Source organism: Sceloporus undulatus, chromosome 2 (assembly GCF_019175285.1).
Source record: "Sceloporus undulatus isolate JIND9_A2432 ecotype Alabama chromosome 2, SceUnd_v1.1, whole genome shotgun sequence".
Lineage (NCBI taxonomy): Eukaryota > Metazoa > Chordata > Lepidosauria > Squamata > Phrynosomatidae > Sceloporus > Sceloporus undulatus.
The window spans coordinates 223,820,945-223,835,972 of record NC_056523.1 but is presented as its reverse complement, the minus strand read 5'-3'; the positions used below and the strand labels follow the sequence as shown (position 1 = coordinate 223,835,972).

Below are 15,028 nucleotides of genomic sequence, written 5' to 3'. Positions count from 1 at the left end.
TTTGACACCACTTTAACTCTTTCTGGCTCAAGGCTATGGAATTCTGGTTGTTGGAGTTTGTTGTGGGCCCAGAGTGGAGCAGAGCTCCGCTCTGGGCCCCACAACAAACTCCAACTCCCAGAATTCCGTAGCCTTGAGCCAGAAAGAGTTAAAGTGGTGCCAAACTGGGTTATTTCTCCAAGTGGATGCAGCTCAGGCAACACTTTGCAAAAACTTTACAAAACTTTCCCCTCTCTTCTTCCCTCCCTCCCTCTGGCTCCTTTTCTGCCTGGAAGTGAATCCCCCCACAACCCCATTTTGGCCCTGGGCTGGACATCCCTCTTTCTTCAGGAGCCAAAAAGAGGGTCAGCCCCCCTTCCTCCCTCCCCCCCACTGGGCTTCTACTCGAGGAACGTGACAGCGGAAGTCCCGCCTCCTCCTGGCCATGGGGCCCAGTGGGGTGGGGACTGGGGAGGAGGCCAGACCCCCCTTTTGCCACAGAGGCCCCTGGAAAAAAAGCCCATAGTTTGAGGCTGAGCAGCTGTGGGGCTTTACAGCCTGGGAAAAAGCTCGAAAGGGCGCGGCCTCACCAGACTCCTGAGTGAGAGGGGCAAAACAGAAGCCCCTGAGGCTTCTCCAGAAAGAAGGCACACTAGGGCCTCTGCCCAGCAAAAGGGTGAAGGGTCTGGAAACCATGAAACCATATGAGGAAAGGCTTAGGGAGCTGGGGATGTTTAGCCTGGAGAAGAGAAGGTTAAGAGGTGATATGATAGCCCTGTTTAAATACTTGAAGGGATGTCATATTGAGCAGGGAGCAAGCTTGTTTTCTGCTGCTCCAGAGAACAGGACCCGGAGCAATGGATGCAAGCTGCAGGAAAAGAGATTCCATCTCAACATTAGGAGGAACTTGACAGTAACGGCTGTTCAACAGTGGAACACACTCCCTCAGAGAGTGATGGAGTCTCCTTCCTTAGAGGTCTTTAAACAGAGGCTGGATGCCCTTCTGTCAATGGGGATGCTTTGATTGAGAGTTCCTGCATGGCAGAATGGGGTTATACTGGATGGCCCTTGTGGTCTCTTCCAGTTCTTGGATTCCACGATTCTTGTCTTGTGATTCACTGTGCTCCAGTCCTCCCTGACCCATGGCCATCTTGGGGGTTGGACACCTCAAAGACCCCCTGTCCTCCACTGTGCTTCTCAGGTCCTGCAAACTCATCCCCATTACCTCCTTAATAGAGTCCAACCTTCCAGCATGCGGCCTTCCTCTCTTTCTACATCTCTCCACTTTCCCAAAAATCACTGTCTTAGAATCACAGAATCATAGAGTGGGAAGAGACCACAAAAGTCATCCAGTCCAACCTCATTCTGCCATGCAGGAACTCATAATCAAAGCGCTCCATACAAATGGCCATCCAGCCTCTGTTTGAAAACGTTCAAAGAAGGAGGCTCCACCACTCTCCCAGGAAACATCTTCCACTGTTGAACAGCTCTTACTGTCAGGAAGTTCCTCCTAATGTTCAGGTGTAATCTCTTTTCCTGTACAAGTTTGCATCCATTACTCTGGAGAAACAGAAAACAAGCTTGCTCCCTCCTCAATGTGACATCCCTTCAAATACTTCAAAAACAGGGCTATCATATCACCTCTTAACCTCTTCTCCAGGCTAAACAGACCCAGCTCCCTAAGTCTCTTTTCTAATGAGTTGTGCTTTCTCATGATGTGGCCAAAATATGACAGTCTCGGTTTGATCATCTTGGCCTCCAGAGAGATTTCTGCCTTATTCTGCTCAAGGACCCATTTGTTTGTCATTTTAGCCATCCACAGTATACTCAGCATGCTTCTCCAGCACCACATTTTGAATAAGCTTATTTTCTTCCAATTTGCTTTCTGCAGTATCCACATTTATTCATGGCTATGGGGAATACAGTGCTTTGGACAGTTCTAGCTTTAGTGCTCAGTTGACTATCTTCACACTTCAGGATCTTATCTAGTTCTTTCATACCCACCCTCCCCATTTTTAATCTTCTGATTTCTTGATTGCAGTCTCCATTCCGGTCAATGTTTGCTCCAAGGTGTGGGGATGTTTTAACTATTTCAATTTCCTCATTGTCTATGTTGAATTTATCTCATTTTTGGTGGTCATTGTTTTTCTTAAATATATTTATTGGCTTATAAAATATATAATATAAAATATAAAATTTTGTGAAATTATTATTATTTTTGTTTTCATTATGTTCAACATTAAGCCTACCTTTGCACCTCCTTCTTTTACCTTCTTTAGTAATTGTTTCAAATCTGGGATTTTTTTTGCTAATAGTATCCCCATATACTTTTTCCATTTTTCCCTCCTTCTTCTGAGTCTAATCTTGTTTTCCTTATGATGTTTTCTGCATATAAACTGAACAAACAGTATGATGAAATGCCACTTTCCTGACCCTTTTGCCAATTGGGAACCATTCTGCTTCACCAAATTCTGTTCCTTTCCTAAATACAGATTTCTCATCAGGACTATCAGATTTAGTGGCACCCTGATGTCTTTTAAGTGCCATTCATTGTTTTATCTGGACAACATGAAGTGGGAGGATTGATGTTTTGCTGAAGCCTAGTCTGCTATAAGGCTGTATGAATGGGCTGTGATATAGAGTCCCCATAGCTCTCTTGACATCATCCCAATGAACCTGTACATGATACATCTGGCCCATATTGTACTTTTGGTCTTAGCATCAGTACCCAGAAAAAAATTGGGTGAGATATGCCTTCTAGCCAGACTGCTTGCATCCTTTTGGAGTGGTCACTGGGGTGAAATGCCTGCAGCTAGATCAAGTGTCCTCTTAATTCTACACAGATGAGGGTATCTGACACCGACAAAGGCCAAGGAGCATTGGCACTGTTCTGACTTGTAATGCCTTAGAAGCAATAGGTCATTTCAGAGAAGCCATTTTTATCTGCATAGCCAGTATGGTGTAGTGGTTTGAGTAAGTCTTCTCTGAATTAATCTTGCCAAGGAAACCCTGCAATAGTTTGCCTTAGGATCACCAAGTCGGAAACGATTTGAAGGCACACAACAAGGAGGAGCTTGGTCCATGGTTATGAGATACAAGCATTCATAACTCCAGCAGTGCTAATAGTTCAGAAGAGCCTACCTCTGTGTGACAATGAGGAAGTGGGCTGTGTCTTCATGAAAACTTGGCTGCAAGGCTTTTCCTTTTGCTTTAACAAAGCTATACTCTTGAAAAACTGCAATGTAACAGCGGTTTTTACAATGTTAACTCCCGAGTACTGCAACATAGCAGTTATTTTTACAATATTGACTCCTGAGAAATACAAATGAATGCTTCAGAATTAAAGGAGATTTGACAGCTATCAAGATTTAGCATTAGATTCTAGCCTTTGTAGCTAGAAAAAGGCAACTGGAACATGGGATCTGGAATGGTTACTGCCTGCCCCAGCTCATATATTGTGCATTAATCTCAATTTCCTCCAAATGCCAGTTTGAAAGAATAAACCTGACCTCTCCATATAGGATTTTGAGCAGTACCATCAGCAGAAAACTTCGCTTAAAGAACCTGCCATTAAAATATTTTGGCCTTTATAATAGAACCCATTGTTATTCCTTGGCCTGTTTGATTTTGCAAAACAGGAGAGAATTGCTGAGGAGCCAGCAGGAGGGAGATGGAGGATGGGTTGCAGAGCAGATACCAAGAGACTCCAGAGAAAGTTCATTTGGCTCAGGATGTAATTTGATTCTTATAACCCAGCTGCTGTTCCCACTGCTACTGAAGGACCAAGGCACTAAGTTTAGCCCTGGCTGAGGTTATAACCTTTAACGAAAGGCCAGAAGGATGGTTTATAACTAACTTGATACTAAAAAGATTGGGGAGGGGGGCAGAGACCCTTTTGCTACCATGCACTTGTTGTGTGCCTTAAAGTCATTTCCGACTTATGGCAGCCCTAAGGTCAAAGGGTTTTCTTGGTAAGATTTGGCCAGAAGTGGTTTGCTCTTGCTTTCCTCTGAGGCTGAGAGAGTGTAATTTGCCCATGGCTTAGTGGGAATTTTCAATCCTGGTCCAGTGTCCTAGTCCAGTGCTCAAGCCACTGCACCACACTACACCTCACCATTTGCACCAGCATGATAATTCTTGCAATGGGCTACCAGGTAAGCACTGTGACCATTGACCACCAAACCATGTGTATATCATGTGGGCTTCTGGAGGTTAAATGTAATGTCATACTCTTTCCTCCCCCCACATACATGAGTGTGTGCATGCAAGATGATGGAAAGTCTGAGTAAGACCATTAGGCGCACCTACAGGTGTTTAACCACTACACTTTCAGGCAGGCAGCAAAAAGGGGACTTACTGAGGCTCTGACAAGCATATTGCTTCTAACCTGCATTCTCTTTATGGCCTCAGGCTTTTCAGGATTACTATAAAGGAAAGGGAATGGAAAGTTCAGAATGAGACAGTTTGCACAATTGGAGCATTCTGTTAGATGAGCAAACAATTGCCAGTGAGGACTCTGTGCAGGGGACAGAGGACAAGTTGAGAGAGGAACACTAGGTGCTAATGTTTCTCTAAGTTCACTGGAATTAGGACACTTACCTTGCTGACCCTGGTGCTTTGCAAAGGGAGCTGACAGCATCTATATAGGTTTTCTTTAGAGGTCTTTAAACAGAAGCTGGATGGCCATATGTTGGGAATGCTTTGATTGAGAGTTCCTGCATGGCAGGGGTTGGGCTGGATGGCTCTTGCAGTCTCTTCCAACTCTACGATTCTATGATTCTATGAGGATGAACATTGGCTAGATACAAAGGAAGCCGCCTTATGTAGTCAGGCCATTGGTCCACCTATCTTACTTTGCTGTTGTTGTGTGCCTTCAAGTCATTTCTGACTTATGGCAACCCTGAGGCAACTTTATCATGGGGTTTTCCTGGTAATGGTTGTTCAGCAGAGGCTTGCCGTTGCCTTCTCCTGAAGCTGAGAGCGTGTGACTTGCCCAAGGTCACCCAGTGGGTTTTATTGCCAAGCAGGAATCAAACCCTGGTCCCCTTCACTACACTGTCCACTATACTACTCCAACACTCAAACTACAAAAACACACTGGCTCTCCCCAATTTTACTACATCCAGGGGGAGCCGCGTTGGCCATATAGCAAATCCAATAACATCCAAACCATGATACCGTTATTGGGACAACTGAAATACACAATTACATGTTGCAAGGAGACATGCTGGATTCCAAATAAAGCATCTTCTTTTGAGTTGCAAATGCTACATTAAATTTCCTTGACTTTGAGAATCTCCCAGTGACCACATGGTCAAAGGAAGAGGTGAAATCTTGCCCTACCATCTGAACTAAGACCAGAAACAGCACAATGCAGGCTTATGACTAACATCCTCAATTCTTTCTCCTGTTTGCCTGATGAAGAAGCCAGTACGGCTTCTAAAGTTTGCAACATGTAATTGTGCATTTAAGTTCTCCCAATAAAGGTATCATTGTTTGGATGTTACTGGATTACTATTTTACTATGGTTGGCCCTCCATATGCATGGATTCTTTATCGACGGATTAAAGAATCTGTGGTTTTAATATATTCAAATATATATATAAATCCCAAAAAGCAAATCTTAATTTTGCTTTTATATAAGGGACACAATTTCACTACACCACTGTATATAATGAGACTTGAGCATCCATGGATTTGGTTACCCACAGTGGAACCAAACCCCAGTGGATACCAAGGGCCCACTGTACCTGAATTTAAATTTGCCTTCCTCAGCCCTTCTTGGGGATGCCAGGGAGTTAGAGAGGGCCTGTGTGCTCTCTAATGGCAAGGATGTACATTGATTAGAGCCATTTATGGATGTTGCTTATGCCTAAGGCAGAAGCCCCCAAAGCACAGCCTATATGATGAAAAGAATGGGATCTCTATCTCCCTGGAAATTTGCTGCCCTTTAGCACTAGGCCAGAGTTTGCTGCCAGAAGCCTAAGTACAGAATAATAAAAACCTTCACATGGCAGAAGGCCAACTCATGATGCTGCCCTTGCTCCATCCTCCAGAGCTCCAAACATGCTCTTTGCCCCCTGATGACACAATTTCTCTCTTGTCCGGGCCCTGTACTAAAATGTACCATTGAGATATTCCTCTGTACAGATACTTCAAGGCCTGTGTGATCACAACTTCCAAAACTGACTGATAAGTTTTGGATTTCTAGTAGCCACCAACTAGTTAGGTAACCTGGCTAAAGAGCTCAAGTTTCCCTTCTCCACTTTCTTTCCATACAGGATTTTGTGATTTTACAGAACAAGGATGCCAGTCAAGGCTCTCTAGATTGTGACAGCAAATCCCAGCATGTCTGATCCTTAGGAGTGTTGCAGATTAAGAGCTGCAGTCAAACAACAACAGAACAGCTGCATGATTCCCATTTGTTGTTGTGTGCCTTCAAGTCATTTTTGAAACAGTGACCCTAAGAGGAACCTATCATGGGGCTTTCTTGGTAAGTTTCTTTGGTGTGTGTGTGTGTCCTGCCCTTGCCATCTTCTGAGGCTGAGAAAGTGTGACTTGGTCACCCAGTAAGATGGGAAATGAACCCTAGTCTCCAGAGTCATATGTCCCAACGCTCAAACCACTACGCCACACTTTCATGATTACCACCCATCCTCTTTATAAAAAATAGTAGCACAATGATCCTAACAATAACCATGATAAAGGAAAGACACTTTTTAACACCACTACCCTGTCTCCAAAAACTAGGCCAGAGAAAGTTTGAGGGCACCTGGCAACCATCACAGGGAGCACAAGCAGCTACTGTTCTTGTGAGCTTGTGTGAAATAATGTCTGCAGTTAACAGCATGCCAACAGAACTAGACTTGGCCTAGCCTGTGCCCCCCTAAGCCTAGTGGCAGCAATATAAAAAACACTTTGGCAGGACTTGTTTTTAAAGGCACTACAAAAATGTCTGCTGCCTCCTCTTTTGATCAGGAAAAGGTTTTGGAAAATCAGACAGAGAACAGCTAGGATCTTCTGAGACATTTCATGAAGATGCTGGCAAGGCTGCTGCCATCTGCTGGCAACTGCCTGCTGCCCAACATTACTTATAAAATAATGACACACAGATTGCTGTTGTTGTTGGTCTGTGTCTTTAAATAATTTTGACTTATGGCAGATAGGTGGACCTATCATGGGGTTTTCTTGACTCATACATCTTTTGAATAAATTAATGGCAACCCTAAGGCAAGTCTATCATGGGGTTTTCCTGGCAAGATTTGTTTAGATGGGGTTTGCCATTGCCTTCCCTTGAAGCTGAGAGAGTGTGACTTGTCTAAGGTCACTCAGCGGGTCTCATGGCCAAGTTGGGAACTGAACCCTGGTCTCGAGTCCTAATCCAACACTCAAACCACTACAAAACACTGACTCTCTGTGACACACAAAGGGAACTGCAGAACACATAACACACAAAAGGAACTGCAAAATAGGATAAATTAGTGTTTAAGTGTGGTAGCATGGCATAGTGATTTGAGTGCTGCACTGCAATTCTGGAGACCAGGGTTTGATTCCTTTGTCAGCCATGAAACCCACTGGGTGACCATGGGCAAGTCACACTCTACTCAGAGGATGGCAATGGCAAACCCCTTCTGAAGGAACTTCCCAAGTAAACCCTATGATTGGTTCACTTTAGGGTCACCATAAGTAAAAAATGACTTGGAGGCACACAGTAACAGAATGTTCGCATGAAAAATATGACAGATGTGGCTGCAAGGTTGCATGTAGTGGAACGTACTTAGAAAGAAACAAATATGTTTACATCGCCTCCAGGCAGGGCCAGTGTGGAGTTTAATATATCTTGTCCTCCCTGGTTCTGTGCAGCTTCTTCCAGGTAACTCTGCGATGTTCAGGAAGGCATTAGAGTTTAGAAGGTTATTACTGAGGTTGGTTTGACCCTCTTTGCTAATATTTCTGTTAGTATTCAGGTGGTGATCTGTAGATGTTCAGATACCCCTGGATTCCAACTCCTGTTAGCAGAAGTCTCCAATACCCTGTTTTATAGACTTGTTTTGGATTGCAATTTCCTTTATGATATTTTTATTATTTTCATACTTATGCTCTGCATGCCTGATAAAATAATAACATTTACATTAAAAACTACATTGAGCAAAACTGTGGTTTACACTTAATTATTTATAAAAGGCTGAACCTTTCATGAGGTTTTCTTGGCAAGATTTGTTCAGAGGAGGTTTGCCATTGCCTTCCCCTGAGGCTGAGAGAGTGTGACGTGAGTGACCAAGGTCATCCAGTGCATTTATTTACATGGTTGAGCCAGGATTTGAACCCTGTTCTCCAGAGTCTAACACTCAAACCACTACACCACACTGGCTCCTTGGGGCTGTTCTAGATGGAGTAATTCTGAAAGAAACTCAATTATTTGTATTACTTTCTGCAATCAAGGAATAACATGTCATTAAATGTGTACATAAGAATCAACATTAACAAAAGCAAAACAACAATTTAACAAGGCACAGCATTTGTAATACATTCATCTTGAGAGTAACTTAGCCCACTGAGCTAAGAGTGGAGTTCCTCCTGATGAAAAAGCCAGCGGAGCTTTGAAAGCTTGCAGCATGTATTTTCTGGATTTTGGTTAGCCCCATGAAGGTAGCCCTGTCTTGTGGATTTCGGATGTTATTGTATATAGAGTTGAGTGTGAGAGTGTAAGCATTACTGTCTTAAGTTGATCAGCATCAGTAACCAGGTTTGTGCCTGGTTTCATGGAAGTCATACTTTCATTTGGCTGGGTTGTTTTGCTGGGTAATTTAAAAGTCAGATTACGATGCAGATACAGACATATTACATATCCATTGTACAGTTGGCCCTCTGCATTTGTAGTTTTGATTATTTGCTGTTTTGATTAAAATATTCTCTCTAGGGATCTCTAAGTCCTCCAGCACAACTCTACCAGAAGTTGACCATAGAGTTAAACTGGAGAACCTAAAAGTTCCTAGAGAAAACACAATTCTAGGAACAACCTCTGGCAGATGTTGACCATACAGTTGCACTGGAGGACCTGGAGATCCCTAGAGAGGTGTTGTATTAGGTAAAAAGAAATGGTTTTTTTCCCCATGTGTTTTTGTTCCACATTCATGGGAGTCCTTCACCCCTAACCCCAGTGAATGTGGAGGGACCACTGTACTATCCATTGTATTTCACCCGCTCCCCCATTCGGATGCCTTGCTCTGCCCTTATTTCTGTTGCAGGGCAACAGAAAGTGGGTAAGAATGGAGGGCATGGTGGTCCCTGCATGGCCAGCAATCCAGTCAGACCTCACTCACACCATCAGTTGCAGCAAGTGTATGGCAGAAGCAGATACCAAGGGGCCACTGTAGTAGTAGTATAGTAATGATAACAATAATAATACACTATTGTCTTTAATAGGACTTGGTCATCCATGAATTTTAGTAGGTCCTGAAACCTAGCCCCAGCGGATACCAAGGGCCCACTGTAATAATAATACAGTTGCCCCTTCACATCCACAATTTTTTTTAATCCATGGATTCAAGCATCCAGGGCTTGAAAATATTCTCCAAAATATATAAATTCCAATAAGCAAAAATGGATTTTGCCATTATATATAAGCGTCACAATTTTACTGTGCCATTGTATATAATGGGACTTGAGCATCCACGGATTTTGTTATCCACAGGGGATTCTGGAACCAAACTCCAGAGGATACCAAGGGCCCACTGTAATGATAATGATAATAATACCTATTTAGTGGAACTTGAGCATCCACAGATTTTGGTATCCATGGGGGCTCCTGGAACCAAACCCCAGCAGATACCAAGGGCCCACTGTAGTAGTAGTAGTAGTAGTACTAATAATATACGATTATCTTTAATAGGACTCCATCATCCATGGATTTTGGTATCCATGGGGGCTCCTGGAACCAAACCCCAGCACATACCAAGTGCCCACCGTATTCACTCCAGCATGACATCCTCCAAAACTGTCAAATCCAAAGGCAACTATGGCTCCTCTACAATTGCATTCCCCCTCCATCTGCAGCTCCCCTTCCCTTTCCAGAGAAACTAGATATTAAGCCATGTTAGGGAAGCTGTCCCCTTTTTTATAGGTTTCGAAAAAGACTACAGCAATAAGCAGAGCACCTTCACTCTCTTGCTTCCAACTGCACCATCCATTCCTGTTTGCTTGCCATTCAACAGTTCTCAGGCCTAAGTGCAAAGCATTCCACGTGGGCATGGACAGTAACAGAAGTAAGAACACAAGCCACAATACCATGAAGTAGCAAATGGATACACAATACACTGGCTATTCAGAATGCATCACTGAAAGTGGGAGTAGGCTTTTGCCTTTTAAAACTAAAAAATTAGTTTTAAGTAATGCACTACTGCTTCAGTAAATAAAGTAAACAACCATATCAGGATTTTTGTGGGAAATGAAAACTATTCATAGACAGTACACTCAGTTATAGGCTTTGGGTAGTTTTGGATTGCCTCACATTAAAATTAAAAGACTAGCCCTGTCCTGGATCAAGACCATCACATACATAAGTGATTTTTTTCTTTTTTTGGTAGGGACCTTAATTTTTAATTAAAAAGGGCTGGGCAAGGGAAGGTTTACATCTTCCAGAACCACACATGCAAAGGTTGGGTCAAATCCAGATCAAGACATGCACTTACATGCACATAAGAAAGCACAGGATCTTTAATTGTATTCTCTCTGTTTAAAATACCATTTAGTTTAACCCTTCAAATTATTGGAAGGATCATTACATGAAAAGCCTTAAGGAACTGGTGGTAACAGTTGACACCTAGTTTTTATTTAAAAAGAAACTATTGTCTGCAGTTTGTAAAACTATGCACAGAGAGCAAGTTAGGAAAAGCAAGGATCAAGCCAAGCTGTACTTGATACTACACAATGTAAAAGTAGTAGTAGGGATTCACTGTAACTCATTGTATACCTGAGTGACGAAGAGCTTCATGTTACTGAGGATTAAATGGGAAAGGATATTGCCAGCCAATCCTGCTTGCCATGTGGCTCAGAGGAATCCTGATGTTTATAGACCACAGGTACTCATGAGAAGTGTCACCATCTCTCATAATGTATTTTAACACCTTTAAAACTACACAAGGGTAGATCTTTCAGTAACGCATTTGCAGTTATATCAGACAGCTCAGCTCTCTGATGTAGACAGATATGCAAGTCCAAAAAATGACTTCAAATGAGAGGGGTGCAGAGAAAGCCAGTGTGGGGTAATGGCTTGAGAGTTGGAGACCAGGGTTCAAATTCCTGCTTGGCCATGAAACCCACTGGGTGAGCTTGGGCAAGTCACATGCTCTCAGCCTCAGGGGAAGGCAATGGTAAACCTCTGAACAAATCTTGCCAAGAAAATCCTATGATAGGGGCATCATAAGTCAGAAATGACCTGAAGGCACAGAGCAACAGCAAGGGTAGTCATGGATAGGAAAGTGGTAGTGGTATTTTAGAGGCTCTTCTATACTATGAGAATTTTTTCCTGCCTGAGGAAATAAGAGGCACCTATCTTTTTACATACATTCACACACTCCACTTGACAATTGTCCATCTGCACATCAATGCCAAAAGTTGCTGTGCATACCTGGTGGTGGTGCCTCCTGGAGCTCATAGCACAAGGGGGAAATATTAGTGCTTTTCTTTCTTGTCCATAAAAATACCATTCCCTAACTGATGTTGCAGTTAGGATTGAAAATAATCCCTTGTTTTAATTCTTCCAGGAGCTTCTTATAAAAGCTTTCTCCCACCACCTTTTTGTTATAGGCAAACTCTCCTTTGTATTCCCACCCAATTTAATTTGCACCATGGCTTCATGATTTAACAGCCAAGAAATTGATTTTCAATTTACATAAGCCATATGAAAGTAAAGGTACTGTTGACATCTTCAGCATGGCTTCCTATTTACAGGCTATACACCCCTCCTGCCACCATGTAAAAATTGTGGTATTTGTCTATTGAGCTCTCATTTTCTCACCTAATGTACTGCTACCATATTTGTGCCCTTTGGCTACAACTGTTTCTTTCTTTCCTGGAAACTCACCAGGGATTAGCAGTGGATGGCTTGCAAACAAGCAATGATCCATTGACTACCACTTTAAGCAGCACTGTCCTAATCAGTGCAAAGCTATTCAGGTAAGGAAGAAGCAGGCTTGCGCTAAGGGAAGTGATATGACATTAAATGATCTTGATCACAGCTCAGAAGATTTGGGGTGCATATATGCCCTTGCCTCCCAGCCTTCATTTTACCAACTGTGGTTTACTTCATGTGTAGTTATAACCAGTGGATTGTAGAGCAGAGCAGGTTGGTGCTCTTTCTCACTCAAGCTAGGCTGACCTTATATCCTTGAGACAAAAACAGGACATTGGAATGGCAAAAATGGGACGAGTTATGTAATATTTCATATTCATGAAAAAGACAATAACAAAGTTTTATTACATGAAGATAAAATTATTCTTTAGTGACAGAACTCATACAAAAATGTAGGCAGACGCAGAGGGTGGCGTTTCACTACGATTGTACTATGAATATTTCCCTGATGAAGTTATCTCATGCAGCAAATTTTGGTCTTTCAACATTTTATCATAAAACTTCTCAAACTTCATGACAATTTTTTTTGGACAATCAAAATTTCAAACAAGGATCTTCAATCCATTTTTGCAACATAACAGGGCATTTGGCTTTTAAAAAATGAGACAAAATTGATGTTTATATTAAAACGATGGGATGGCCTGGAAAAATGAAAAAAAAAATGGCACTGTTCCCTTTTAAATGGTACAAACAGCCTAACTGAAGTCCTATCTTTCCTCCCCACTGTGAGGAAGTTTTTTGGGCTTGGATAATAACAGCAGAGGCAGAGCCAAGCAGCACCTAACTGCATTCAACTATGATTATTGCACACCTTCCTGTGAAACAGTAGAACAAATGTAGATAAAGCTGTATGCTTATGTGCTTTTTTCATTATTTACATGCCAGTTCATATCAGCACCTATCTCTGCTATAGCTCAGGATCAGAGAAGCTAAGCAGTTTTCATGATGTAATGCATGATATCCAAGCTAACATACAAAACCAGGAAAAGCAGTACATCTTAAACCCAAAGTACTTTATTTCTCACAAATCAACAGTTTACAAAAGGAGGAGGCAAGACTATACAAAATACATGAAAGGAGCAAGCCGAAAAGCAAAGAGTTACCGGTGAGGAAAAAGAACAGAGGGAGAAGCTGCTGGTCACTGGTATTATTCCTGCCTTGCTTGGTGGCACAGGGGAATAAACATGTGCCCAACTGGCTGCAGACGGGGAAAGGCAACATCACCGAACACAGGAGGATTTACGGCGGATGGGTGTGGTTTTGCTAGGTGTCTCTTCTTCTGTCAGTTCAGCAGAGAGTTCTGCAAAAGAATGAAAAGATCAGGTGGCTTTAAGGGAAAGCTGGCATGTGCAGAGAGAGCAAAGCAATGAGCAGCCATTGCAGCTAGCCTCAAATAATATCTTTTTCCTTTTTTATTTATCTTGGACTTTATGACACAAAGCTCGTAAGGTGCCACAATTGTTTTAGTCTAGAAAACACAAAAATACCAGGTTGAGGACATTCTTTATCACACAGCTCTTCCAGATCGCAATGGTGCTGCTTCTAACCTGGCCTGTTTTCTGCATGCTGACATCCATAGCCCCTCTTCCCAGCCCTATGTCCTTCCCAGAATGCCTTTTAGTCTGTATTTATTTTTTGTAGAACTGCATGAAAATGGCAATCCAATAAGTAAACAAACAAACAAAAACCCAAAGAAATTGAACAGACATAGCATCATGTGATAAGGTACAGCCACAAATGCTACTATTCTACTCTAATCTTGCTTTTCAAGCCTTTTGTGATTAAGTCTGTTATAGATTATTATTTTAAAACCAGAATTTTAACCAGAAATCAGCAGAGACACCAAGGAGCTTGATTGGAAAGGAAACATTTTCAGCTACAGCATTGTTCCTAAAGGAAATTCATATTCCAAATTCTGGGACCACGACTGTAAAATGAACCAAGTTTTTATAGTATTTTGAACAAAGGCAACTACAAATCACATTTTCATTGGTTACACTGAATTAAACATTTGCACCTCTGTATATTCATTGGATATTCTAGCATATGTCTCTATGCCACATCAGTCAGTCTTTTATCTATATGTTTTGTTTCACTGTCCTTAAACTGTTTATGCAGTTCTTCCTTTTATTTGAATTAAAATTTTAAGTTAGGAGCTATTTCCAAATTGTTTACATTTCAAAGCAGAGAATTTGACATGACCTGAATCCTTCATCCTGACAAACTTTGCCCTCAGTTCATTTCAGTACTATAATTTTCAACTCCTGAGCATAAGTAAAATTTTGAATTTTAACCACTCTGCCACAAGTCCTTTATGGATGTTTGTCAGCATAGTCAGTTACAAGGGCAGCTAAGTGAACAGAGAACGGAAGTGGAAGCACAGGAGAGGTGACTAACTTCCCTTCCTCCCTAAAAATGAACTTGAAAAATGGGAATCTTCCAATATATTCCAAACAGCACAACGATCAAGCAAGCAGAGAACATATTCTCACCTTCCTCCAAACTGTTCTCCTCATCACTTGAAAAGACAACAGAAATTATTTGTTTTACAGTCTTTCTGTGGGATCTGGTAACATGGGGCTTAGGAGTTATGAAGTCAGAGTCTGTATCTCGGTTGGCAGCTCGCAGAGGTCGCCGACGTGAGCCTGTAAAAAGGAAGTAAACATTTAGAGGAGCCAAAATAAACAAACAAACAAACCCAAAACTAACCTGCAGTATGTTTTTCTAAAATAAGCTCTTACAAAATCAGTGAGTGAAGGAAGACAATGCTCTTACTTCTTTCCAAAAGTCTGATGCACTCTGCATAATTCCTTTGTCCTTTATGGCACCCTCCCCTTAAAACCACTGCTCAGCAGTGCACTAAGCTTTATTCCTCTTGAAACAATTTAGAAAACGTGAAGTTGAAGGCTTTCATGG

The 15,028-nt window shown here is 42.0% G+C and overlaps 1 protein-coding gene across 3 annotated transcripts in view; it reads right to left on the bottom strand.

Annotated features, from left to right (window-relative positions):
- Positions 1 to 13,106: 13,106 nt before the first annotated feature.
- The window catches only part of NCAPD2 (non-SMC condensin I complex subunit D2), a 44,068-nt gene continuing 42,146 nt past the window's right edge, over positions 13,107 to 15,028 (bottom strand). For all 3 annotated transcript variants that reach the window (XM_042453854.1, XM_042453853.1, XM_042453855.1), the window contains 2 exons: positions 14,605 to 14,757; positions 13,107 to 13,412 (listed from right to left, as the gene is read on the bottom strand). In XM_042453854.1, coding sequence (XP_042309788.1) covers positions 13,333 to 13,412; positions 14,605 to 14,757 — 233 coding nt within the window. In that variant the 3' untranslated portion in view covers positions 13,107 to 13,332. The remainder of the gene's footprint in view (positions 13,413 to 14,604; positions 14,758 to 15,028) is intronic.